The sequence below is a fragment of the Tyto alba genome, unplaced genomic scaffold (assembly GCF_018691265.1).
Source record: "Tyto alba isolate M040663 unplaced genomic scaffold, T.alba_DEE_v4.0 Super-Scaffold_21, whole genome shotgun sequence".
Taxonomy (NCBI): Eukaryota; Metazoa; Chordata; class Aves; order Strigiformes; family Tytonidae; genus Tyto; species Tyto alba.
In genome coordinates, this window is record NW_024881295.1 from 21,215,676 (window position 1) to 21,242,279 (window position 26,604).

The window sequence follows — 26,604 nt, forward strand, 5'->3', positions numbered from 1 at the left end:
ACTTTTAAAACAAAGGCTTAATTTCAATGTTTTCTGAAGTGACTGATGGCTTTGATATGTTTGTTTTTAAACGTATTTTCAAACAGATATGCAAAATATCAGTAACATTGCACTGACAGACTTCTCTCTTCACCTTGCCCCTGCATCCCTGCTTGTCACTCTGCCTTTTTGGGCAGTGTCTAGCCCTTGGCACAAGACCCTCGGCAGCTGGAAGACAACGACATGCTGCAGATCAAGCAAACAGTTGTTTCACAACGGGGATTTCCTATGGCAGAAGGACGTTAACTTTTCTCACCGCAAATTCGCAGCACTGAGCTCCCCGGTGGCCTAGTGCCAATTTTCCGCCCGGACTTTTGAGGCGCCCCTGGCTCGTTTTGAGCCCCCCCCCCCCCCGCCACGTTGCCGTTGCGTGCTCCTCCCGCCAGGGCAAAAGCCCGTTTCCCGCCGCTGCCTGAGCCAGCCCGGCAGCGGGGCGCCCCTGAACGCCCCACCGCCTCAGCTTGCCGTCTGAGGCCCGGCTACCGACCGACACTTCGGGCCGGTCCCGGCGGCCGCCGAGACTTCCCACACGCCGCTCGGTTCCTGAGGCGGCGCGGGGACAACGGCCGCGGCGCGCGGCGATAACGGCCGGCGCCCCCCCGCCACCCCACTGCACGGACGTTCCCCTCCACCAATCGGAGCCGGGGGGGCGGGGCCACCAGGGGGGAGGGGGCGGAGCCGGTGCGCGCCTCAGCCGCCCCGCTACCGCCCGGCCCCCGCCCCGCCTCGCCGCCGCCGCCGCCGCCGCCCGCCCGGCCGGCCGGAAGGATGCGCTCCCGGAAGTTCCGGTGCTGCCGCTGTGTGGGATAAACAGTAATGGCGGAGGCGGTGGCTCTGGGAACAACGGCGGGGGCCGCGGCCCTGGGAACATCCGCCGCGGCGGCCGCGGGAGAGATGGCCGCGGCAGAAATGGCCGCGGCCTTCGACTTCGCGGCCGTGCCGCCGCCCATGGCGGAGCTGGGAGGCGGCGGCTGGACCAAGCAGGTCACTTGCAGGTACGCGCTGCCCTCAACGTGTGGCGGGGGAACGGTTGGGGTTGGGGAGGGCGGGCGTGACCGCCATTCCCTTCCCCACCCCCCCCCCCCCCCCTTCCCCGCTCTCCCCCCCGCCGCGGCCGTTTCCCTCAGCGCCGCGCCGCTCCCCTCCCCCCACGGTCACGTACGCGCGGCCGCAGCGCCCCCCCCGCCGCCCCGCCCGGCGCCCTCGGGGAGGCCTGCGGCAAACTGCGCAGCTGGCCGGGCCCCGCCGCTCCGCGCCGCTCCGCTCCCCGCGGGAACCGCCCGCGGCGGCCCGGCGTGGGGGGGGGGGGGGGGGGAGGGTGTAGGGCGGTGGCGGCCGCCCTTTGCCGGAAGTACCGGCTGGCGTCGAGCGCGCTGCGGGCCCAGCCCGCCGGAGCCGCGGGCCGTGAGGGCCGGGGCCTTTCTTCTGCTCCCGCCTTCACGGCAGGGTGCTCCCGTGCGCATCGCGTGTGGCTGCCGGCCCCTTGTCAGGCTGGGGGTGAGGGTGGGGGTGTGGATGCGTTGCTGGCTCCTTCTGAGGTGCCGTAGGCCGCAGTTTATTGTGTGAAAATAAGCCCGCCGTGATCGGTGTGGGGGGAGCCTGAAGGATGGGAGGCCTGTAACCGCGTTCCAGAAAACGCGGTAAAGCAGGAAGTAGAAAAAGATCTAAGTTCTTGTCCGTTTGAATCAAAATTTAAAAATGGAGGCGAGCCTGTGGTTGATACAGCAAAAATTGTTAAACTCGTGGGCATAAGTCGCAGTAGGCTGCAGGATGTGAGGAGTGCTGCTCCTTGCATTACGTTAAGGTTCTGTATGCTGCGTCATTTCATATTCGGTTTTTCCTTTAAATGGTATTTCTGAGAAATCTTTTACATAGGCTTATGCAAATCATACTGCATGTTGTAAAGCTTGCCAGATGGACTATTTTTAAACTGAACACTGCTGGTCTGTCTGCAGACTGAAAGGAATTTAAAAACGTTTTTGTGAATATAGAAATATATTCATTTATATTAAAGCAAGTGGTAATCCAAGATCAGCATCAAGAAGCGTCTCCTGATTATTAAAAAAAATACTTTAAAAAATTATCTAAATAAAGATAGTAAATTACATTTAATCTGCATACTTTTCTGGGCAAGTACGTTCCGAATCACTTGGAAGCAAAAAGGAACATCCCTTGGGCAGGAAGGAAGAGCCTCTAGATCTCGATGTGAGGTCTAGATCTCTTCTGCCTCTTACTCCGTTTGAGCCAATTGCAAATTGAAATAGCAGCGTTGGGAACCATCGCTGGCCTTTCACAGGGAGCTTGCTTCTTGGGTCTCTCTTTTGTGCTGTTAAGTATGCCCTGCAGTATTTAAAGCATTCCTGTTAACTTTTGATCGCTGTTTATTTTTGTTAATTCGCTGTTAACGTCTCCATTGGAGAAGCCCCGTTTCTCAACTCTCTCTGAGTACTTATGAATACAAAGAGTTTTGCCTAGGGATAACCGGGTTAATATTTGATGTATGGCAGTTAAGCGTAGGCCAGTGATAAGGAAATGAGAGGGAATGATGCTTAGCTCAGCTTTTTAGTGAGCTGCAAGGGTATAGGTTAGTGCTCCCTCTCTATAGATTTCCTCATAATTTCTGAAGATCGAAAGGCTCAATTAGGTAAATTGGATTGGTGAGATATATATATGTATGCATGTTCTCAGGTAACAGACACAATTTATCGAAGACTGCTGTACAGAGACAGTGAAGTTCAGTGTCTGTTTAACGTACTGTGCAGTGAGTCTGAATATATTTATTTACAAACTCAGCTAATGGGAAGTCAAAACTATTTTTTTGTAATGGATAATATGCTTTAATGTGAGCTTAAACAACGTTGAGATCTCAGCTTTGGACACAATGAACCTCTCCATTCTTTGTTCTTTTTGACTAATCCTCCTAGTTATCCCATTGCTTACTTTCTTGTTTCCTTGTTTAATTTTACGGGACCATTCAATGTGTAGGCAGCATGGCTTTCCTCCGACTTTAAAGTGAAATTAACAATTCTAACATGAGTTTCTGGGAATGTCAGATAAGAATACTGTTTTTTTCTGAGTTTGGTTTCGATAGGATGTGTTCATATTCAAGAAAATGTATTTTGTACTATTAAATCTTGTTTTCCCTTTGTAAATGGGTTTGAGGATATAACTGAGAGATGAAGGGGTTGAATTTCAAAATGCAGGTTTTAGTCTTACATTGCTTCTATGTTTAGTAGTTTTCAATGTGTTTGTGGTATATAATTCATAATTTTTTAATCTGAAAAAAACTGAAATTGATAACTTTTTATTTAATATTCTATTGTTATTGATATGTTTGAAATAAGAAAAACAATAGTGGTCTCTACCAAGTTTCTCTGCCCTTCCAGTTTCAGATTGTTACGTGGTTTTATTGAGCAGCAGTATAGCCAACGTTTTTTTCCAAAGACTTGACACTTAGCTCCAGATACTTGTGTTTTCCAGATGTCATGCAATAATAATTAAGGTCATCAAATTGACATAAATAGATTGCATTTCACTTGTTTGTTTAATAACTGAACCTGAATAAACCCCTTAGTAACTAACTGGTGTATTTTGAGAGTTCTCTGCGTGTTTGTGTCTTTGCTGTTCTTTCTAAAAACCTAGATCAGGTATTTATCTGTCTTTCAATATAAAGAATCTGAATCGGTAAGGTATGCCTCCTTAGTTTAGTGCAGCACTAGTGATAAGGTGTGGAGCACAAAACTCTTCACTGCCTGCTTGTATTGCCCTTTTCTCAGCTACTCTGTTCTGGATCCCCTGCTAGCTGCTTGCCGAAGAAGGTTATGGAGAAGAAGGGACAAGGAGATAAATACTATATAGACCTACTTTTTTCTTTTTCTCAAGGTTACCAATTCATGTAGGACTTTGTCAGCCGCTCCTGTGGCTGAGCGCCCCTGTGCTGCACTAGAACGGTGTGCCAGGCCTCCTCTTCCCTGGGAGTTCTCAGGGTCTCTGTGGCACCTGGAGAGGCTAATGACTGCTGTTGGCTATTAGCCTGAGGTTCCCTGTCTGCCAGTGGTGGCAATGTCTGTATTTTTGAAGGTCTGTTGCCGGGTGTGACATTCTGATGCAGCAAAACCAGTAGTTTAGTAAACAAAATGGGATTACCTGAAAGCAGAATGAAGTGGACCTGAAGTAGAGAACAAACCACACCTGAATAAGCAAACCCATTGCAAGCTTCAGAAGCCAGGGAAAGAAGTATTGCATATTGAGTTCACTAATAAGATTATGAGGATAAAGACATAGTATACTGAAAGAAGCTAGTACATGTTCAGGGTTTTAGAGTGCAGTTCTATGTGTTTTAACACTGCAATGTCTTTTTGATGAAGGCGTTGCAAATTCTTTTTCTCTAGCTTATGGCAAGTAATAAAAGTAATATTCTAGCAGTGTAAAACAAAATATTCAGTAAATTATTAATTATACTTTAAATCATCATGGAAATCAAGGTAATTGAAACCTGGATAAACTTGAAAATTCCAAATATTCCAGTAAATTAATTGTAGCACTTGTAACATCTGACCTCTCTCCAGCAGTTGGAATTCAGGGAAGTTGGAGACATGATTAGCTTTATGGCCTTGGGCAAATTTTTTTCTATAAGGTTCCAAAAAATGCCCACCACATCTTGTCTGCAACTTGAGGTTTTTGGATGGGCAAAGCCTGATTTCTGTGACCCCAATAAAATCCAGGTATGCTGTTTTGATCAAGGCATCCACAACTAGACAAGAGTTGAAATGTTTCTCAGTGGTAAATGGCAGTACAGGCAGATGTTACTTCTGTGTGGTGGTTCTGTGTGTTGGTAACACTCGTGTTTTGTGCAGTCATGCAGTGAGCCAAACCAGGGAGATGATCTGCCTCTGGACCCTGATGAGTTCTCTGCTCTGGTTCCCCAAGCAGCCTCACCAAATTATGCCAGTGTAGCTGAATAGAAAAGGCAGAGATGATTGATTGCTGCCAGAAAAAGTGCTTTTTGATGACAGAGTCAGATGCTCAGAGAAAATCCACTTATATACTTGTTCTGATCGAGTTTTACTTTTTCAGATGAAATTATATGTATTTTCCATGCGCTTGACAAAATACAAATTTCAGCTATCCTTCTACACGTCACTGAGGCAGGCAGGTAACGTGTGTATATCTCAGTTCAAAGGATCCTTTCTCCCTGTAACTGGAAACAGGCTGGTATTGGTATTGTGGAAAGTTACAGTTAAATTGAATAATCTGTGTGTGTAAAGATGCTTTCCAACAGAAGTTTTATTACTTTTCACCAAAAATAATGCACTCTGTTTATTTTTTGACATTATCAAAGCATAGTTTAGTCAAACACAACAATTTCATATGTAAAATGTTAAATTATTTGTGACCTTAAAGTAAAAAAATCTTACCTCTTAGGGGTGGGGGGAGGAGGGAAGTTGGTGAGAAATAAATTTTTCTCTCCTCCTACCCCAGCCTTCTTGTTCAAATGATGCAGAGTTTGCTGCGTAGGATTGCAGGCCTTTAAAAATGACGTGTGAATTAAATCGAGTTTATGAGGTTTCAGGTTTGTGGGGTTTTTTTTGTTTGTTTGTTTGTTTTTTTTTCGTTTAGAGCCTACCATCTTGATGTAATACTTTCAGAATTATACAAAATCTGTATTTGCAAAGGATTTTCTAACATAACCTGGGAAAGAAGGAATGGCACTTGGAGCTGTTTTCTCTTAACAAGCAGTGGGAGAGCCTGATTTTGAGGCTTACGTATTTAGCATAAGTTGTATTGACCAAATACTTCCTAACAGAAGTCCTCTCTTGAGGCTGGAGCCTTTTTCTTAGTTATTTATTTCAGCTGTAATGGTGTCCCAACACTTTGTTGGCTTAAGTAGCAGTGAGGCTGTGCAGTGGGGTTGAACAGTGATCTGATCTGGATTAAAAATAACCATGGGGGCAGCAAAAGGAATGTCAGGTTACATCTGAAGCGATTTCCTGATCTGAGTCAGCGGGTGGCTATGAAATCAGGTGCCCCAACACATGGGGGAAGCAATGCAGTGTGGAAATAAGCAGAGGGTGGAGATAACAGTTGTTAAGGAGAACAAACATTTAACCACCTGAATTAGTTTTTACCATACTGGTGTGACTCCCATTTCTTGAAAGCAAGCCAGAAATTCCAGTTATGCTCTGGTTCCACGAGTTTGTGGGTTGTTGGCTTTTTTTGCTCTGAAGTGGGTTGGTTTGTGGGTGGGTCGTGGTGTCCTGTTGATGTGTGTGGGGGTGGTGGGTTTTTTTGGTGGGACTTTTTTTTTTTTGCCTTTTTTTTTTTTGTTTGTTTTTAGCAATGGAGAGTGGTGCTTATGGAGTGTGGGGTTTTTTGTCTTGTTTTTGCAACACCCTATTCCTGGCATAGCTGTTTGTGCAGCCACTTGGCAAACCTGACTAGGCTGCTCATCCCTCTGGGGAGACTATCCTGCACAGCCTCATCTTGGTCTTCTACCACTTATTTTTATGTAGGACCACATTTCTTACCTGGTTACTGTGCAGCTACAGTGTACACAGGTGGTTGTTTTGAGTGTGAATTGCAGCCATCTGATGGCAAGTGTCAGCTGGTGGCTTATAAAACTGCTTTAGATTTTGTTGTTGTTATTAGTGCCTTGAATACACCACTGGTTTTGCACATGGAGTGTTACCAGCCCTTTTAAGACTCACCTCAGGTTGTAATACATCCCTGGTACTGGATTACACATGCAGGTCTGCTTATGTCATTTGGTGAATTGTTCACTCAGATAAATCAGACTTGTTAAAAACATAGTAGACTAAATACCTGCGCAGAAGTTCGTGCAATTCAACAGCTTGACACCTTTTAGGTTTAGGAATATAGACTTGAATAGACTTTGTGAAGAGCTATCCTCATCTTACTTTGGGCTGCTGAAAGACGATCCTTCTGTCTCTTGGGCTGGCTGTACTGCTGTGTGGCTGCACAGTCAGCTGGTTGGAGGACCTGGTGGTTCTAGCTGTGTAGGTATGCGAGTAGCAATGCAAAGTGGTGGAAGTGTGTAACAAGAGGAGGGCAGGAGTGCCCCTTTCAGCCGCAAGATATGTTTAGGAGGGTATAATCTGCCTCTCAGTCTTCCCTCAAGTGCTGTTTTATAGGCAAGCGAAGGATTTGTATCAGACCTAGACCCTAACAAATTTTCTTCTTTACCAGGTTTTGATATTTCCAGGGAGTTCAGAGTTTGCAGTTTACTTGGTATCTGGGGCCAGTGCTTCTTGCTGAACTGAAGTGTTGGTAAATGTATTGATGGATTCAGTTCTTACACAGTAGTTATGTTTTGTTTTCTTCCTTGACTAGTACTTCATGTTGGTTGGGAAAGATGTGCTTAAGCTTGTATTTTCAGTTGAGGTTTTGATGTGAGCATATTGAGTCTGGGTAGTTACAGTGCTTTAAATTTAAAGAAAGTTGTGTCTTCTAGGTTAAAATTTTAACTAAATGGAAAATCACTGTTGAGTTTTCTTGAGTAGTTGAATTTGCGAATGCTCAATTAAACTTGTGTTATTTGACATGTGAAAATTTAGTAAACTGCCCTCAAAAGCTTTGAAACTCAATTCTTTCAAGGCCAGCAGCACAGTATTGAAGCAGAGTGTTTTTACTGATTCTTTGGCTCGGATGGCAAAAACTAAGGTGTATGTTTTGTCAGAGGTAATTATCCGTCACAAACACGTTTTCCATTCTTGGAGAGGAAATTACTTCTGGTGGATTTATTTTCAAATTCAAAATAGATTTAAGCCCTCGGGGAAACTTGTTTAGGGTGTGGCCGATTCTTGGATTCAGTGGTGGGTTTAAGATTTTTTTTTTTGTGGTATCAGAACACAGGAGCTACAAGTAAAACTTTGTTCCTATCTACTTTGTCCAAGACTCACTCCTCTCTGTCATAGCCCAGGATAAGATTTGCTTTGCAGATTTTTTTCAGGTATTTGTAAGTGGAAGTCCCTAAATGTGCAGTTCACTGGAATAGCTAAGGCTTCATCTTTTCTCAGATGTTCCTATTTGTATGTTTATCCTGGGATGTGGTTAGTGGTGTTCTTAATTCAGCATAGCTCGATTCATAGAATAACTCTTCATCCAGGTACTTCGTTTACAGCTTCAGTGCTTCTCCTTAATTCACAATAATCCTTCTGTTTTACAGATATTTCATGCATGGAGTTTGCAAGGAAGGAGACAACTGTCGCTACTCCCATGACCTCTCCACTAGTCAGTCTGCCATGGTGTGCAGGTATTATCAGCGAGGATGCTGTGCTTATGGAGATCGTTGCAGGTAAAGAAAGGCCATTGACCATCCTGTATGGGAGCAATTTCACTCTGATTCCCCGACTAGAGAGCTCACAGAAAGGCACCAAATCTTAAAGTGTTTTCACTCTTTCATTGCAACTTCAGAACTTCATAAAAATAGCTTCTTTTCACAAACTGCCTTCTCTTGCTAAATACTGTACAGTTAGCTTTGCTATGGAAATAAATAGCAAAGGCAAAATGAGAGGAAAACTGTTTTTTGTAAAAGTACTAGTTGTCAGGGTGTGTGGGTTTCTTGTTTGTTTATTAATAACATCAGTACATGAAATAATTGAAAACTGAGTCTACGTTCAAGCTAGCTGAACTGCTGGAACTGAGTTACATCTGGTAAGTGACCATAAAATCCTGAACAGGTAAGATTATTTTTTGTTCTGATTGTACGTGTGTCTTCAGGAATTGCTACTCTGACATTTGAACTGCCATTTTGGAAAAGTAACTGGAGTGTAGTCATGTAGTTTCTAAAATATTGCCTGTACAAAATGGCCCTATATTATGAAAACATAGTATGATTAACCTATACTCCTGAGATTATTAAAAAGGAAAAAAAAGGAAGTCTGAAGAAAGGAAATGGACACCTTCCTACCGTAGAAAAGCTGTACAAAGTCTTAGGGATGTTTGCATCATCTTAAATTCACTTTACTAAAACTTATCAGGAGCCTTAACATTCTGTATTGTTGCAGCTCTAATTTATGATTAAATATTTGCATCATGACTTCATATGGTAGCTCATAGTTAGCTTTATTTTCATGTTTATGGTTACTATGTATAAGAAAACAAAAAGAAGCCTCTCTGTAGCCTTCTGTCTGACAATGTTGCTTTCTTGATCATGTAGATCAGTGATCTCCAAACTTTTGATTATGCACCCCATCAGTGAAAAATTGAGTTCCCCCAATATATATATATACACTACTCTACTACTATATTACGTATGTTATAAGTCATACACAAAAATCAGAATTTTATAAAGGATGTAATAAAGATGAAATAAACAATATTTTATAAATTTTTTGAGTCCAAACCCATTTTTATCCTACTAAAAACATTATTAGTAATAATAATTTTTACTGACAGTAATGTCAATTGGATATGCTTTACTATTTTTAAAAATCTTAATTTCACATTTCATAATACAACGATTTGAAGATCTCATTCTAAGTTCAGTTTATTCCAGTACATAGTTTTAATGGCTGTCATAGCTGAAAATGGTCTTTCACAAAGATATGTAGACCCAAAAGGAGGAAGTCTAACATTGTCTGCGCTTACAAATGTGTGATACTCATTTTTCAATCTCCATTTCAATCTCCAATCACCAATTATGCAAAGATTTTTTTTAAAATTTGGCTAGTATATTTCTGTCTTCCCTGTGTCAAGCAGCTGTTCTTGCAGACTAATTGGAAGGTGTTGCTTTTTTTATGTTTTTAACAAATGGGTCCAAAACCCACTGAAACTCTTTACTTGGAAGATCTTAAACATGTTAAGAGTTCTGTTTCCAAGGTTTAAGTGCACAAGATATGAGAGTTTTTTATAGTTGACACACTTGCATCGTTTTTGGCAACAAAGTGCATAATGGTGGAAATGTTTTGCAACATCCACTTTCAAGATGTTGTCCCCATACTGCAAGTTTCTTTCAAAAAGCAGTTACTTACTCTGAAAACGTTTTCTTTACCTTGAAGGGACAGATTTAATGTGTTTCACTTTTTGAAAATATCTGCTAGATACCGTGCTACTGACAGTGACTTGTCATCACAGAAAAGGTCAGCAAATTTAGAGCACTTGTCTGTTTGTGAAAGAAGAATGTGTAACTCATCTTTGATGACTTTTAAGCAGTTTATCACAAGATAACTTGGAAACCTGTGTAGCACAGATTTTCATGGTCACTCCCCATCTCTTAAAGTGTTGTAAAGATTCAACTATTTAAAGGTCTTGTTTTTATAAAATTAACTGTATTGATCACATTGTAGCACTTTGTGTGCCTCTGGCTCCATCTTTGCTACAATGTCTTGCTTATGAAGGATGCAGTGAATGAATCTCTAGTGTGGTGCTACCTCTAACCTTACTCTGCAATTTTTTTTTTTTATTCTAGCCAAAGCAATGGTTCCATCAGTGGTTATACTTGCACAGTTTTCCATAAAATACTGTTTTTATTAAAGAAGTCATTTACTGTTGGGAATACATTTCCAGTACATTTTTTTTATGGCTCTTTATTAAAAAAGTAATTTATTGAGAATATATCTTTTCTAGTACATCTTTTCTTGAGTGGCTCACAAAAAAAAAGTTCTATGTGGATTTCATTATTGAAAAAGCATCTAGCAATTGTCATAAGCTGAGACATGTTAGAAACATCTGTACTTCATCCAGCTGTACAGCAAACTTCCCACACTGCAAAATTTGTTCTATTACTTGTTTCTTCACATCTTCAGCAATGTTTTCTGTGCATTTCCCAACAGTATTTGCTGACAAAGGAATGTGTTTTACTTTGTCACCATATTGTTTTCCATGTGTTATTTCAGTCTTTTTTGCCACAGCAGGAAGAACGAGTGGTGCAATGGTATGTGGCTTTTTGTCTTTCACTGTTATGCAAGAAGCCTCAGAAGAGGCTTCTAAACATTTACTGTGAAGTTTTGTGAAGTTCTGGGTTGAGTATTGCATGACTTGAAAAATCTCTGAAAAAAATGTAGAGGTTTGTCTTCGTGTTCTGGATGTTTAGATTTTAAATGTCTTGCTAACTGTGATGGCTTCATACTATCATTAGCTGCCATCTCAAGGCACGATATACAGCCAGGGCAAAGCTCACTGTTAATAATAGGGGATGTAGATCCATATTTCAAATAGCCCTCTTGGTAATCTCAATTTATTTATCATTTCTAAGCTCTTGTCAGATCTGATTAGGTTGGCATTGTCTTTTCCTTGTAGTGAAGGGCTCATAGTAGGAGTAGGAGAAGTGTTAGTTCTGACGTTTTCTTGTTGTTGGCTTGTGCTCACGTTATCACTCTTGTCTGCAGTCCACAGTTTATTTGCAGGAATCTTTTTAAGCCACTTGTTCCTTTTGTCAGAGTTAGTTTAGGTAAAACAAGATAATATAATCTGCCAGTCCGCTTAATTGGATGCAAACAAACTGCCATGTTTTGAAACATGCCGAAAGTGAACAAAGAAGCGAGGGTGCCGCTGTCAGCCCTGCTGCGTGGTGGAACACCCACTCCTCCTTCAGGACACCTTGCGCATACCATACGTGGGACCCTCTGACACACGGACCGAGTGAGGATGCTGCTGTCAATCTGTATGTTCGATATTAGTAAAACTGAAATTCTTATTTTTTTAGAAAGAGAAAAAAGCTCTAGTATTTTCTTCGTGCACCCCAGTGGATTGTCTTGCACACCCCCTAGGCTGCATGCATACCACTTTGGAGACCGCTGCTGTAGAGGTCTGAAGGCTTGACTTTTAAATTTGTGCTTCGTAGCTTCCTTAGGATTTGAAAGCTGACATTCGATTGGGAGCATCTCTTTAATATGCAAGAACTGTGACACTTTGTTGTTTTCAATCTGACACAAGGTAAATGAATTATAGTTGCTTAAGTTTTGTATGATCTCCAAAAATTCCTTCCCTCTGTTCTTGAAATTAGTCAGCAAGTATCTGTGACTTCAGAGGTACACCTCTAGTTTATTTTCCCATGTAGTCTACTAATTGCTGGAAGACAGATTTTTGAGGGAAATGGTGCTTTCCTGTTGTTTGTGGGTGGTAGGGATCAAAGCATTCTAAGCATCGTTTTCTACAGTAAGTTGAAAGAGGCATTAGAAATAACTACTAAAAATCAGTGTAAAATCTGAATGAGGCAAGATGCCCAGATACAGAATCACTTATGTTGGTGGAGATCTCTGGAGCTGTGCTGAAGGCAGAGCCAGCTTAGGTCAGGTTGCCCAAGGCATTGTCCAGTCAAGTTTTGATTATCTGCAAGGATGAAGATTGTGCAGCCTCTCTGGGCACCCATTCCAGTGTTTGCCTATTCTCACAGTGAAGTTTTTTCCTAATATCTGATTGTAACTTCTCATTTTGGAATTTTGTCTACTGGCTGTCATCCTATTGCTGCGCCTCTGAGAAGACTCTGGCTGCATCTTTCCTGTGGCTTTCCATGAGGTAGTTGAAGACAGCCGGATCTGCCCTTAGTCTTTTTTTAAAGCTGAATGGACTAATTTATCTTATTCGGTAATACTACACATGCTTTAATAGGTATGTGACCAGTTTTGAACATAACTGAAGTTCATTCTGTGTAGGTTAAGTAAGGATTGTGCGTGCTGCTACATTTCCTCCAAAATCATTGGAGTACCTTCTGTTTCCTAAGCAGTGCTGACACATTACACAAGTGGAACCATGTCTTGCTAAAGGCTCATCAGTGGCTTTCTCTTTCAAGCCATTTCTAGGTCCTCCTTCCAGATAGTGTCTTTACATCTTAATCAGTGTATTTCCAGTACCTTTGGCTGCTTTACAGAGGTATCTTTTTGTGAAGAGTTGACATGATATGTTTCAACTTTTTAGATACGAACATACCAAGCCACTGAAACAGGAAGAAATGACTGATATGAATCCAGAAGCAGAAATTTATCCCTCAGTATCCTCAGACTTCGCATCGCTCCCTGAAACAGTTGAAGAAATTATCGCTGAGATTGAAGATGAAGATGCAGATCTGGCAGCTGCAGGAGTAGGTGCTGAAGACTGGGTGAATGCTGTAGAGTTTGTCCCTGGGCAGCCGTACTGTGGACGTGGTAAGCTGGTCATGGGATAACAGAACATTTCTGTCATGGGTCAACAATTTATACACAGTGCATTTATTTTAATGCTTTTTCTTGAGTACAGCTATTTGTATTTATTAATCACTTCAAGTGATCTGTCCTTAACTTAGGCTTGAATTTTCTGATGTGAGTAGTCAAACTGTTACATGTCAGTTACTACTGTTGTCCCGATGTTCTGAAACCAGGTGTTTGACAGTCTTTACAAACTGGCTTCCTCTTGTTACGGTTCCAAATGACTTGAGGAATCTCCTTTGAAGTTTAGTTTGCGTATGTGACAGGAGAAGAAAATACTGGTGATGCAGTTAATACCACTTCTTTGGAAAGATCATCTGCCTTTGTGGGTTTTTTTGTTTGTTAATTTCTTTGGGTGTTTTTTTGCAGTCATTTAAAGGTTTTCCAGTGAAGGTACAGATTCCTGCAGAATGAATTGAAGCCTAATGCTTGCTTTCATGAAGCCTGTGGCAGTTCAGACCAGAGGCTGAAAATCATTTATTCTGGTTACATTTGAGACTTGACTTTCTAATACTTTGACAGCTCACGTTGAGAATGAAATTGAAGCAGCTCATCATATGTGGCCAGACTGTTTAAGTAGCATGCTTGTCATCTGCTTTCCCTGCAGGAGGATAGCACAAAGACTTAAATTTTAAGTGAAAACTAGGCTGAAGGTGTTTACTTTAGCATCATTTCTAATACTTGGTGCTCGAAAACTGAAGGCTTATGGCCATGAGTGCTCAAATAATTGTTGGAAAAAACGGCTGACATACATACACCTTGTGTCCAGAAGAGTTTGAAATTGTTATATAGTGTTCAGATTATACTTCTTTGTCTCCACAGTGCTACTCAGATTCTCGGATCTGGAAGGAGAATTACCTTCTCAATGTTACAGGGTGCTGCTGGAGCCTGCTCGGATCTGATTTGAGGAAGTGGTGTTCAGAAGTTTGGTTAGGGAGCTGTTTGTTGTATCTGTGACTTGTGTATAGTCCAGAGGAATGAAAACTTGTCTTCTACCTGTTAATATGTTACCCTTACCTCATATGTAATCGCATTTTTCCCTGCCTTGGCTTGCCTTCTGTCTCTTGTACTGTGCACAGCTGAGAAGAGTCTGGCTCTGTGGTTTGGATTTTTCATTCCTTTCCATTAGGTAGTTGAAGATAGCAGGAAGATAGCTTATTAAGCTGAACCAGTCCAGTTCCCTGTCTCTTTTCGTGGGCTTCAGCCCCCTTAATGGATGGCTGGTCCTCCACTGGAATCAATTCATTCCTAGTTTGAACAGCCAGAGATTTTTGAAATACCCCTACTCCTTATAGGAGAGCTGGTGCTTTTTCCTAAGCTCCTGAAGTGTAAGAGCATTTCATTATACTTTTAACTCAGTTTTACTGAAGCAGTTCCTTTTTCTAGGGATCAGGCTTATTTTTCATGGAAACTTGTGGCTGCCATGGGTTAAGTTAAATAAGTCTCTTCTCTGAATCTTTTTTCAAATTCTCTGTGTCCTTTGAAATTTGACGTATTTTAATGTCCGAACATGCTCACCTGTTTGTGTTCGGAACAGTGCTACATGATGCTAATACCCGTGGTGACTTCTTAAAAAAAGCTGCATTTTAAAAACTTCACTGTTCTGAAGCCACTGTCTTTATTAAGCTATGAAAATGAAGAACCTTGCTGTATTGATCAGGAAGATGTGTGCATCACTGTGTTTCATGGTGTGTACTTTAAAGCCTTATACATTATTCTTGTCAAATGCCTGGAGAAATGTACAGGCACTTGGAAACTTTAAAATGGAACCTATTTCTCAAGATTAGCTAGAAGCCTGCGTGTTTTAAATTGTCTTACAAATGTTGAAGATTCAGGGTTGGCAGTTCAACCATGCATAGTTTGAGCTATAATGCTCATCCTTTATTAGGAGTCAAGACATTCTGCTTATGCAGATGATTCTCTGATTTGGGATTAAACTTGCTATCTTGAAGATGACCTCAGGGCCTAGCAAAGAAAATAGTGAGATTCTTCAGCTACTCGCTTGTTTGATGTACAGATGCACCATATTTCCGTATTTGTTCTGCTGCTACTGCTGCTAGATGTTCTGGAATAATTAAGGGAGTGTAGAAAGGCAGAAATACAAGAAACAGTGAATTGGGTGACTGTTTCCTGCTGCTACAAGATGAGCATATTTGATGCTACAAAGTGTGTCGTAGAGTGAAAGCAGCTGGTGTGTGAATTGAAAGTAATGAACTAGTTTTTTCCCTAGTACAAATTTAACCCTGTTGACTGTGAAATGGGCAGGGAGAAAATAGGGATTGGGTCCACCTGCTGGAGAATAGTGGTTTTGAAAACAGTGGATGTTAGTCTGTGAGGGTGTTGGATTCGCAACTAGTGAGGCAAAGGAGTCTTGTGAGTTTCTCTAATTTTGCTTTCAAAAACGAAGCAGAACTGTAGCAGGTAGAGTGCAGTAGATACAGGAGATACATATGCAGGGCTGTGGAAGCCGAGATACTCAGAAGTGGAAATCCTAATTAAATTTTTATTTCATAGAAATACAGCTCTCGCTGAGGGGGGAAGTGCTGGGACAGCACAGAAGACTGGGACTAGAAAACTAATGTCGCTTTTAGCATGTTTCTCCCTCTCCCACCCTCTCACTGTAGAAGTACCCAGAGCCAGTATTAAAAGTCTGATATTCATAGATCTGTATCTTGTTGTCTAGATGTCTCGTCCTTAAGAACTGCTTGTACTTTTTTTGTGCAAGGATGGTATTGTGGACTGGGCTGGAATTTAGTAGCTGTACTGTGTACTGTGCTTGTTGACTTAACTAGTTGTTGTTGGAGGTTGTTTGTTTTAAGTAACAACTGTATGCTTTGTGCCAAGATGTGAAGCTCTGCTCTCTCCTGTATTCCAGCATAGTAAATAAATGGGTTTCTAAGTCAGTTTCTGGAGGGGTAAGACTTCAAAGCCTTTATTCTCAAAGAACCTTAAGTAATAAGCGTGGGGGGGTTTGTGTTTTTTTTTGTGGGTGGTTTTTTTTGTTTTGTTTTTTTTTTTTTTTTTAATGAATAAAACCCTTACTGAATGAAGTTTTGACAAAATATACCACTGAAGAGAGCAGGTGACTGGGAAATTTTTTCTGTTAAGAGAAGCTTCAAATGTGCCTCTTGTTTCAAAGTATGCATTTCCAGGGATGTAGGATTGCCTTAAGCAAAGATGATCTTGCCAGCCCCATTAACAGTATTGTATCACTCCATTCCTCAAACTCGGCTGCATTTGTCTGTTTAGTAGGCTTCTGCCCATCCATACTATGATCTTCTAAACTGTGCTTCCTTGGTAAGGATCAAACAAGGTATCAGAAGTCATGTGAATCAACTAGGTGAAAAAATCTGTAACAACATTAACTAGAAAAAAACCTGGCAAAAATGGCAGTCGACAAAATAAAAACTGTCTGATAGTTGTGCTTTTTTTTTTGTTGGTTTGTTTTTGTTACGTCTTCTGGAAGTGGAGACCACGACTTTCAAACGGGGATGAGGGGTGGGGGTAGATTTCAGTATTTCAGTTAAGTACAAATTTTCATATTATGTTCAGCTACTCAGAAGAGTAGGTAGAGCCTAGTATAGCATTGCTTGTTATTTTTCTAGTGAACTGGCAGCAAGAACTCATGGGAAGAAGAGGTATTGAAGGTGTTTTGCTTGGGAATGTTTTACTGAAAAATGAGCAGGTTGACAGTTGACTAGTTTTTCTGTCACTTACTTTTGTAACTATGCTTGTAGCAAACAGACTGATCCAAGATCAGTGCGAGTGATGTCTAAAGTCAGAGATGGTTCAAGAAGCAAACTCAAACTTATTTTCAGAGCTAATGTTTTCCTATGCTAATTTTCAGTATTTGCTTATCCCGCAAAACTGAGCTCTCGGGGACCTGCTTTTTCATTCTATGTCCAAAAGCTAACAGGCTGATACGTCCTTGTTGTATCTCTTTGCTCAGTGGGGATGAAAACTGTGTGAGCGTGCATGTCCTTCACTTCTACTGATCCAAGTATGCACTTGATAGTTTTTGCTTATTTCCCCAAATCTAGTGCTCGAATGGCTTATAAAAGTCACGCTTTCTTATAGCTTAGATCACTTTACTCTTGTAATGGCTAATGGTTATGTAAATGAAGTCCAATTGCTGTTCTTCCGAGTGTTTATTCTGAGTAGCAATGCTGTGTTGTCCCCCTGTGTTTATTACATCCTCAGTTTCAAACCGACTGCTTTTGCCTTGTAACTTAGTTTACCATCCTACTTGTGTAATGATCTCAAAAGGCTGTTTGCCTGTGGTGATGCAGACAGGCGTATGTTCAAGAGGTACAGGGAGAGGTGCTAAGTGGAAGCTGTCTAAATGAGGAAGGGAACTGATACAGATTTCAGTTCAATTTAGAGTTAGTTAAGGGAATTTACTTAGAATTTTGCAAAACCGATGGCTAGCTTAGAATAGAATGAAAATGCCCAGAATTTCAGTTCCTTAAAGCTAGGTTTATGTGTCTGGCTGATAGATAAAATATGTTTAGGACAGGGGTTTTGACAAATACCTAGAACAGAGTTAGTTTGGCGAGAGGTGTGGACACAGTTTTTGTATCATTCATACAGATGCATGGGAGTCTAGAAGTGAAAATCTGTTGACACTGAACGAGATGCTAATTAACCTGCACATAAGGAGCTGCTGGTGTGGTGTTTCCATACTAGCATTTTGTTATGTTGGATACTTCTTCAGTGCTTCAGCTGTGTAATTTCTGGGAAAAAGCCTGTTAACTTGAGCTGATGTGGAATTAATTCCCAAAGCAGTGAGATTTGTAACCTTACTTAACTGTTGCTGAACCAGAGTTTGTATAAAAACGTACTTAAGCTGCTGAGGACTAGTGAGATTTTTTTAGTGTGGACTTAGCTTATAAATGGATCTGAGTCTGACCACTGAAACTTTGATAGCTTTAGTCTTGTCTGGGTTGAAGGATGAAGAAATTGATTGTGCTTTCTTGAGTGGGAAAATAACCGTTAGTTCATGTTGAGGGTGTGTGAAACTTGGACTGAAGTGAACTTGGGTTATTTTTATTAATCTCTTCGGATAACTTGAGCAGGGTTACCCAAAGATTACTTTAAAACATTGTATTCTCGCTCCCAGTGTTCTAAATCTGAATGTGTTGCTTATGGTCTTTAATTTTGTTCCCAGCTGCTCCTTCCTGTGCTGAAGCACCCTTGGAGGAAATGGTGATTGAGGAAGAATACGAAAAGCAGCAAGCAGACGTGGAGATAAAGAAGGAGCTGTGCCCCTACGCTGCAGTAGGAGAATGCCGTTACGGAGAAAACTGCGTGTATATCCATGGGGATGTGTGTGATATGTGCGGGCTGCAGGTCTTGCATCCAATTGATGCAGCACAGAGATCCCAGCACATAAAGGTAAGCAAACAACTGTCTGGTGTTAAACAGCTGTAAGCTATTGCTTCCTAGCTCCTCGCAATCACTTGTCACTAACTCCCTTTCATTTGAAGATGCATGCAGGTCAGGCAGTGAATGAAATTACTGTTGTAAACTGGACTGTTTCCTGTCAGGGCCATATTCAGAAGCAGCTGGGTTTCCTTATCTGTGCTGGGAAAGCAGTCTGCTTAAAGATACTAAAGCTTTGTTCTTTGCCTAGTAAAACTGGATGGTCTTTTAGATTGCCTTTCTCATGTTTAAAAGCAGTGTCTGAAGAAAGGAATTTGAACTGTGAATTGATTGCTCCCTGGTATCTGAGCAATTTTTTTTTTTTTAGGATAAAGATTTTTCTTTAATCGTACTCCATTCATTATGCAAAACAGCAGAGTAAAACTGAGCTTAAAAAACTCCTTAGAGTTCACCAGGTGACCCAGTTGTCTCTGTAGCAGTTTTCTTTGTCTCTCCTTTTCAGTCTTGCATTGAAGCTCACGAGAAGGACATGGAGCTTTCATTTGCCGTCCAGCGTAGCAAAGACATGGTGTGCGGGATATGCATGGAGGTGGTGTATGAGAAAGCTAATCCTAGTGAGCGCCGCTTTGGGATCCTCTCCAACTGCAGCCACACTTACTGTCTCAAGTGCATCCGCAAGTGGAGGAGTGCTAAACAATTTGAGAGCAAGATTATAAAGTGAGGCGCTTTCCCATTTCGATTGTGCTTTGTTGCTATGGAAGAACTTAGTAACTTGTGACAACTTGCAACAGACTTCCAGATGCAGACTGCACAGAGACTGCATCTAATGCATACTAACTTTAGTTTGGAAGTGAAATAATTTAGGGATAACATTTACACTCTGATTTGGTTAATATGGATTAAGTTTGCAAAACTGATTTAATGGTATAAAATAATTTTCATTTATTCAGTAGCATATTGTCCAGTGGTTACTGTTTTAAAGTCTCGGACACCCAGCCAGGAATCTGAGAACAGATTAACCAGTTCAGAATGTATGCTTCTTAAGTCATTACTGCCTTAGTTCATTAATCAGTTGACAGAACATTTCTGCATTTAAAGGCTGTTCTAGAAAAACAAAGTTCCAATCAAATAAACACAGAAATCAAAGCAAAATAAATTTATTTAATTTTAAAGAAAAAGGAGTCTGTGTGAAGTGTTTTTTCACGCTTTTTTGAGACAAGCTGACCAGCTGCAATTGCCGTTGAGTTCTTGAAGAAAAGAGTTTAGGTTATCTTCATGTGTAAGAGAGAGTCTAGATTGACAAGCCTGTACAGCAAGTGTGCGGGTACGGTACATCTTGAAAGATGGATATATGCCATGGCTTGTTATGTAGGAGAGAGAGCGCCCTGTAATGCGGAGTTTTGCAGCGCAGTCTGTTCATTCCCCAGGTCCTGCCCAGAATGTCGGATCACATCTAACTTTGTCATTCCAAGTGAGTACTGGGTGGAGGAGAAGGAAGAGAAGCAGAAACTCATTCAGAAATACAAGGAGGCAATGAGGTATGAGCACTGCAGCCTTTTGTCAAGTTGAGACAGCAGAGATAGAGGGCCACCTGGCGAAGGGTGGTGATGTAAAGCCCTCTCACACCTCCTTTCCACGTCCTTACTTAGCCACTCACAGATGCATGCAACCACACAGTCGCGAAGCTATTCCTGTGTTTTTGGACCCTGATCTTTCCCTTCTGTACACAAAACCCTGGCGGCATAGCCATAAGGTAGTACGAGCTCGTGCGCTGCAAGCCGTCAGTGTCCCTGTGCATGCATCAACCCACACGTGTCGCGTCGTGCGTCACGTCTCCGCATAGGTGTTCTACTGACAAAACACCTTCAGCTGCAAATGATACCTGAGATCCTTTTTGGACTACAGGTAGATGCAATTCTGAAGTCTGGTTGGGGTCTGCTGTGAGTAAGGGTTGCGGTGTTTTCCTTTCCAGCAACAAGCCATGCAGGTATTTCGACGAAGGCCGTGGGAGCTGTCCATTTGGAGGGAACTGTTTTTACAAACATGCGTATCCTGATGGCCGCCGAGAGGAGCCCCAAAGACCCAAAGTGGGTACATCAAGTAGATACCGGGTCAGTGCTGCTGTTTTCTGTCCTTTCTGTCCAGAGCAAGCGCAAGAGGAGTGCATTACATCGGCTGCCCTGAGAAGAGGACAGGGAAATATTGACTCTTCTTTCTTTTTTTCTTAACTTCTGGTAGAACTCTGTAATGGTGAATTTGAAGGAGGCGGTGGTCTAAAGTTTGAGTGCTGGAGGCCAAGATGGGAAGAGTGAATTTTAAAAACTTTCCTAGTACACCAACATACTGAAGTAGAAATACTGGGTAGCGTTAGTAGGGGTGTGTGAGGGTAAATTCTCCCGGAGGTCAGTATCCCCCTGAAACAGAAACATGGGGGTTTTTGCATATTGGGAAGTACGCCGGGGGCTGAACCTTGTCAGCCTCTGGGAAGGCTCCTACCTTGTACTGCTTGGTGACCTGGGGAAATACTTGTGTTCCACTTGCAGGCCCAGCGGAGGAATCGGTTCTGGGAGTTCATCGAGGAGCGGGAGAACGGTGATCCGTTCGAGACGGACGAGGATGAGGTGGTGACCTTTGAGCTCGGTGAGATGTTGCTTATGCTGTTGGCAGCAGGAGGTGACGATGAGCTAACGGATTCCGAGGACGAGTGGGACTTGTTTCATGATGAGCTGGAAGATTATTATGACTTGGATCTATAGCACCTGTCAGTGGAGTGTGGACTGTCGTCTTGGCTTCAGGCAGTAGCTATTACCTGTGGTGTTGTGGCAGTGCCTGTGTTTCTCTTAGGCAGGCCGATCAATTCCAGGTGCTGTTGTAATAACTTTTACCCAGGGTCTGTCTCTTCCCATCCCCTTCCACCCCGGGAGTGTTGTTTTTCCTCTGTTTAAACGAATAACAAGAAATAAATCTTTAAATTGTTAGTTTTTGTAAAAATGAATTTAACTGTCAAACAGTTAGCTTAGGTTTGTTGCTTCATCTGTGTACCCAACAGAGTTCACCCAGTTCCAGGGTTAAAGTGTTTACAGGACTTCCACACTCATTTTGAAGAGCCCAGATACAAAAATGAGCAGTGGCCATGCAGTGGGGGATGTAAATTGGCTGATGGCCTTTTTTCTGTCTTTGTACCAATATTTCTGACTTCAGGCCGGATACAAATACTCTCTTTCTGGCATCAGGTCCGTTCCAGCCCCCTCATGTACACGTCTTCATTTGTGGTTTTGGTCTCTTGTTTACTTGCACATTACTATTACTACTGTGTAACCAGAACCAGGTGTGAACGTTCTGGGTTTTTACTGTGTTTAGCATGAAAGGAAAATGTCTTTGTGAAAGGAGAACTCTCTATGTGTATATACAGATAAATGTAGAGTTGGACCTCAAGGATGGGGAGACTCTCTGTAAGTTAAAAATAACAAAACCATCTTTCATCCCCTCTTGGTGCATGAAGTCTAGCCTCCAATTGGACATGAAACTGGTTTAGTGGTCTCAGCCCAGCCTGTGGCAGTGATCTTGACTATCGCTTAACTTAGTAGATGGCACTCCCTAATAGACCAGCTCTCTTTCATGTGTATGATTAGGGTTGTCAAGGAGCAGAAATCCGGTTAGCCGAGGTGGGGTCAGAGGAACACCAGAGAGGCCCCTTTAGCTTTATTGCTCTAAGTTTTAGAACTTGGTGTAACCACTTAAGCTGTGAGCTTCGCTAGGAAATCACTGTGCCTCTCAGCTGGTTTGAGGTACACGTGCCTCTCAGCATCTGAGTTGGGCAGGTTGCCTGGCAAAGCTGCTCAGTTTGTGAGTTACTGCTTACAAAGGCAGTCATGCAGTGTCTGGCTGTAATTTGCATTCAGAAATTACTTTGCCACCAAAGCCCCAGCACAGGAATTTTAACCTTGCATTACGTTATTGCTGTTTTTTATTGACTCGTGGATGCCCCGTGATCTGTTCTCCTGCTGCTCTTGTCCCCTAGACTGCCTCTCCTTTCACTTTTAAATGGAATGAGAAATTGTTCTGAGGTCGATAACGTATTGTTTTGCAGCTGCCTTTTGTAAGAAGCACTTTTCCCAAATAAAAAAAAAAAAAAAAAACACACAAAAAAAAAGAGAAACAAGAAGTCAGTCTGTTCTTATAAGTTTGAAGCTTCTGTGTTGCAGTGCGATTGAGTATTTTTGTGTGTGTATGTTCCTGTAAAGGCATTTATGTCGCTTAACTCTTGCAGAATCGTGTCAGGCTAATACAGAATTTTAACTTGGTTATAACTTTTCCAGCAAAGAGCCTGTAATGTAAGGAACACATTCTGAACAGACAGCTGAGACAATTGAACTGTTGAAGGAATATATGGGGCCATTAGTGGGAACAGATGTGGCTTACTTTCTCAAAAGTAAGTTCTGTACTATAATACTAATTTTATTTGTCCTGAACAATGTCAATTGTAGCACGTATTCTGTTGATAATTTTCTGCCACAATACTGTTTGAACGGCAAGTCCAAGCACTGCTACAGGTCACTTCCTGAGAATCCACATGCTGCTTTAAGCCTCTGTCCAGAAAGCAGCGTTCTTCTGCAGAAATACATAAAGTTGAAAGTAAAGTACTAGAAGCATGTTCAGATGCTGAGGGATATGACTAAGAAAAGTTTAACTGAACACTTTAAAACCATCTTTGGTTCGTTGGGGTTTTTTTTTGTTTTGCCTTTTTTTTTTTTCCCCCAGAGGCAAGTAGCAGAGGGAGAAAAGAATTTGAACATAACTTGCCCAAATGAGATTTAGAACTGATAGCGAAACAGAAAAAATGAAAGGCTTTGAAGTAGAACTAGCCTTTCCTCTCCTACGTAGTGTACATAATCCTATTGGGAAGCTATATTCAAATGTAAGTTTAACAAAGATGTGTTCTGGTAAGATGGAAGAACATAATAAACTTACCAGCCATAGCACATGCATCAGCTTTTCCTTCACTGCTTCTAAACCTTGCTTCTGTACGTGTCGGAGGGGAAGCTGAGAATACGCAAATAAGTGATTTGCTTTGGAAGCTGTTCTGTCTGGCTGCAAGGTGACAGGTAGTTTCTGTTGATCTCGTTGAAGCGCGCTGTGGTTCTTGCTCTGGAAGTTAAAGAACTGCGTGTGTTTGCCATCAAGCAGTACTGCTGTGTGTCACTGTCAGTCTGAATCTTGGTGGTGCCCCGTTTCTAAGCTTGCTGTTGCACTACGCTTCCCACACCCTCATCCTTCAAACTGGAATGACTGAAAAGAGTAGGGCCTCTGAAATGAAGCAAGTATGTTGGTAGGCTGTTACGGTTTTCCTCTAAACAGGAATAAAATCAGTAGAATTAAGGCAAACTTCTAATGCAAAAATATGGAGGGTGATGACTTAGGTATTTGCTTAAAGTAAATGTAACACAGCCTAAGGTAGAGAAACTGGAGGCCAATGAGAGTGGTGTCAAGATGAAAAAGGTACAAACACTCCCTAAACTTCCACCAGCAAAATCTTGATTTCAAAACAAAAATCTTTAAAATAAGATGCATGCTCTCGCTTGAAGGGACTTGACCACTCCCTGCAAAAATAGATATGTGTGGTTTGATAGAAAATTTTGCATTTTGTGCAAAAATCTGTAAGTGCAAAATAAGGGACTGCTGCCCATTCTAATTAGTCTGAATGTGATTATACAAGCAAGGAGTGCTTCTTACAACCTCTGCTGATTTAGTTCCGATTGAGGTAGCACAGCTCTTTCCTGGTTGTAGCCCAAGGTGTACTGTAATCTTCCTGAGGGGATGCCTGGTTCACTTAATGAAATACAAAGTAAATCTTTCTTGCTACAGCAGCTACAAAATAGATTTCCGTTGGGAGGATACTGTGAGGTACGGAGTGTCTCATGTTTGGAACAAAACTTGTATACATGGAATTATTAATGCTACGGCAGCTTAAAACAAGAGGGAATCTACACCTAGTGCCTTAGGATCGAGATGCAGTACAGGACTGTGCTGTAGGAATTGAACTGATACACTCAGTTTTACTCCAGTGCTAGCACTGGAGAGGTGTTATTAAACTGTAGTTGTGGTGAGCCTCACTTCAGATAAGCAAAACTAGACAAACATGGCAGTGAAAACTCATAAGCAGTGATGTTCGTGGATGCAGCTGTAGCATGGGAACGTGGGCTTGCAAATATGCTAAACCTCTGCCCTTACTTGCTGCTGTTACCTGTGGCTATGCTGTTTGTCACTTGTAGGCAAGCCAGAATCAACACCTGTTTGGCAACAGCTTGATGTGATTTGCATAGAAAAAGTGCTACCTCTCTCAAACTAGAAGTTGCTATTAGAAGTTGAGGTACTCTTATGTAAAAGGAGCTCTTGCCCTGTCTAAAACTATTCTCACAGGACTCTGATGATAGCCCAGCATTGCCTGTTGCAGCTCCAGTCCTTAACATGAGGGAGGCGCTTGAAAACGGCCTCAGGGGTCAGTACAAGGAGCAGTGGATACCAAAGCCCCCCTGCCTGCAGCCAAACGTGGTGGGTGGGAACTGAGATACTTAAAAATCACCTCTTGGCAGCCCACAGCTGGGAAGGGGCACCTTCAGCCAGCGCTGTGGTCAGAGCACTAGCCTGGTTGGGGTTCACAGTTCCAAATCTGTAAGCACAGGCATGCATCTCCTGCCTGAAAAAAGGCTCCAGGATAGAGCACTCTGTCTCTGTTCAGGGCCTGAAAATGGCTTTCTCACTTTCCATCTGTACTTAAATGATTAGGTAAGAAGCTCAGCTTTTGTTATTAAGAGCTTGTCCCTTATGGATGGAGAAATCTTGACCACATCAGCAGTGCTGTGTGCCTTCCACGCCACTGGCTTGCAGTTATATTTGCTTCTAAGACAGGCAGCTTCTGGGAGGTGTCAGAGTTTGCTCCATTTTAAAATACTTTAAGTTTTTTGTTGCCCTGTTACTCGGACAGGTGCTGCTTCAGTCTCGGGGCATGGCTGTGATGTTAGGGCAGGTAATGCGACACAGCTAAGATTCAAATCTTTTTGCTGAGCAGATAAAAATTTAACAAATAAGCTCATCTTCAAGCTGGAGGTGCAGCTCTTAAGACTGTGGGACAGGCGCAGTTTTTAGGATAGCACTGTAAACAACATTACAATCAGGGACACTTTCTGCAAGTGCGTTAATGAGGCTGGCTGGAAGCACGTGGAATCTAGCAGATGGAGCTGGGGGAACAAACACGTTAATGTAAGGTTCTGCAGCAGTTAATGCTACTTGCAGTGTCATGGCCACATGCTTGCATCTGCTCCGTGGTGGGGAAAGGCACAACTGCAGGAGTGACACTGTGTTTGGTTTTTAACCTAGCAGTTGCTATCTTACACTCCAGACCTGCTATGGTAAAGGGGGCTTTTTAAAGTTTACAGCTTGCCTCGTGTATTACCTCATGAATAATACTGTCTACTAATACATAATCTGAAGAACCTTCTTCTTAGCAACTGCAGCAGCTTGCCCTTCATTCACATGAGGACAGCTTAAAAAAGGGGCCACTCTTCAGTGTAACTGCCCAAAGGGCTTGTGGAAGATGCCAAACAGAACCCACCAGGAGAGGTCAGGCTCCCAGCTCAGCTGTGCAACAGGGAGGTATTTAAGACTAGTTTCTTGACAGAGTGGTAAGGAGCCCATCATACCTGTCAAAGGAAAGGGGACTTGGTCTGCCCCATCCGCTGTTGCCCATCTCTCTGCTGAGGAAGGACTCACTTGGCAGGTAGCTCCTTGTGCGTGGGGGGAGAAGGGCACAAGAGCCCTGGAACCTGGCAGTGCTGGGCCCTTCAGGGAGCATCAGCCTGCAGCTGTCTCCATACAGAGGGTGAGGGAAATAACTTCCTACAGGAATCTCTTAATTAAGGCAGTAAACTCAGTGGATACAGGAATCTCTTAATTAAGGCAGTAAACTCAGTGGATCATACAAAGGTTAATACTCTGCTAGTAAGATCCTCTAGTTCTTGCCTGATGGAGGGGTATAACGAGA

At 42.3% G+C, this 26,604-nt stretch overlaps 1 protein-coding gene across 2 annotated transcripts; it reads left to right on the top strand.

The window, feature by feature from the left end:
* Window positions 1-720: 720 nt before the first annotated feature.
* On the top strand, window positions 721-21,541 carry MKRN1 (makorin ring finger protein 1). Of its 2 annotated transcripts, none has more exons than XM_042795267.1 (8): window positions 721-1,034; window positions 8,225-8,353; window positions 12,916-13,142; window positions 18,349-18,575; window positions 19,066-19,280; window positions 19,991-20,101; window positions 20,536-20,674; window positions 21,107-21,541. In XM_042795267.1, the coding sequence occupies exons 1-8, from the start codon at window positions 856-858 to the stop codon at window positions 21,317-21,319; spliced, it is 1,440 nt and encodes a 479-aa protein (XP_042651201.1). In that variant the 5' UTR covers window positions 721-855; the 3' UTR covers window positions 21,320-21,541. The 2 variants fall into 2 exon arrangements, with proteins under 2 accessions (XP_042651201.1, XP_042651202.1); XM_042795268.1 differs by having other exon boundaries at window positions 20,536-20,650.
* Window positions 21,542-26,604: the final 5,063 nt, after the last annotated feature.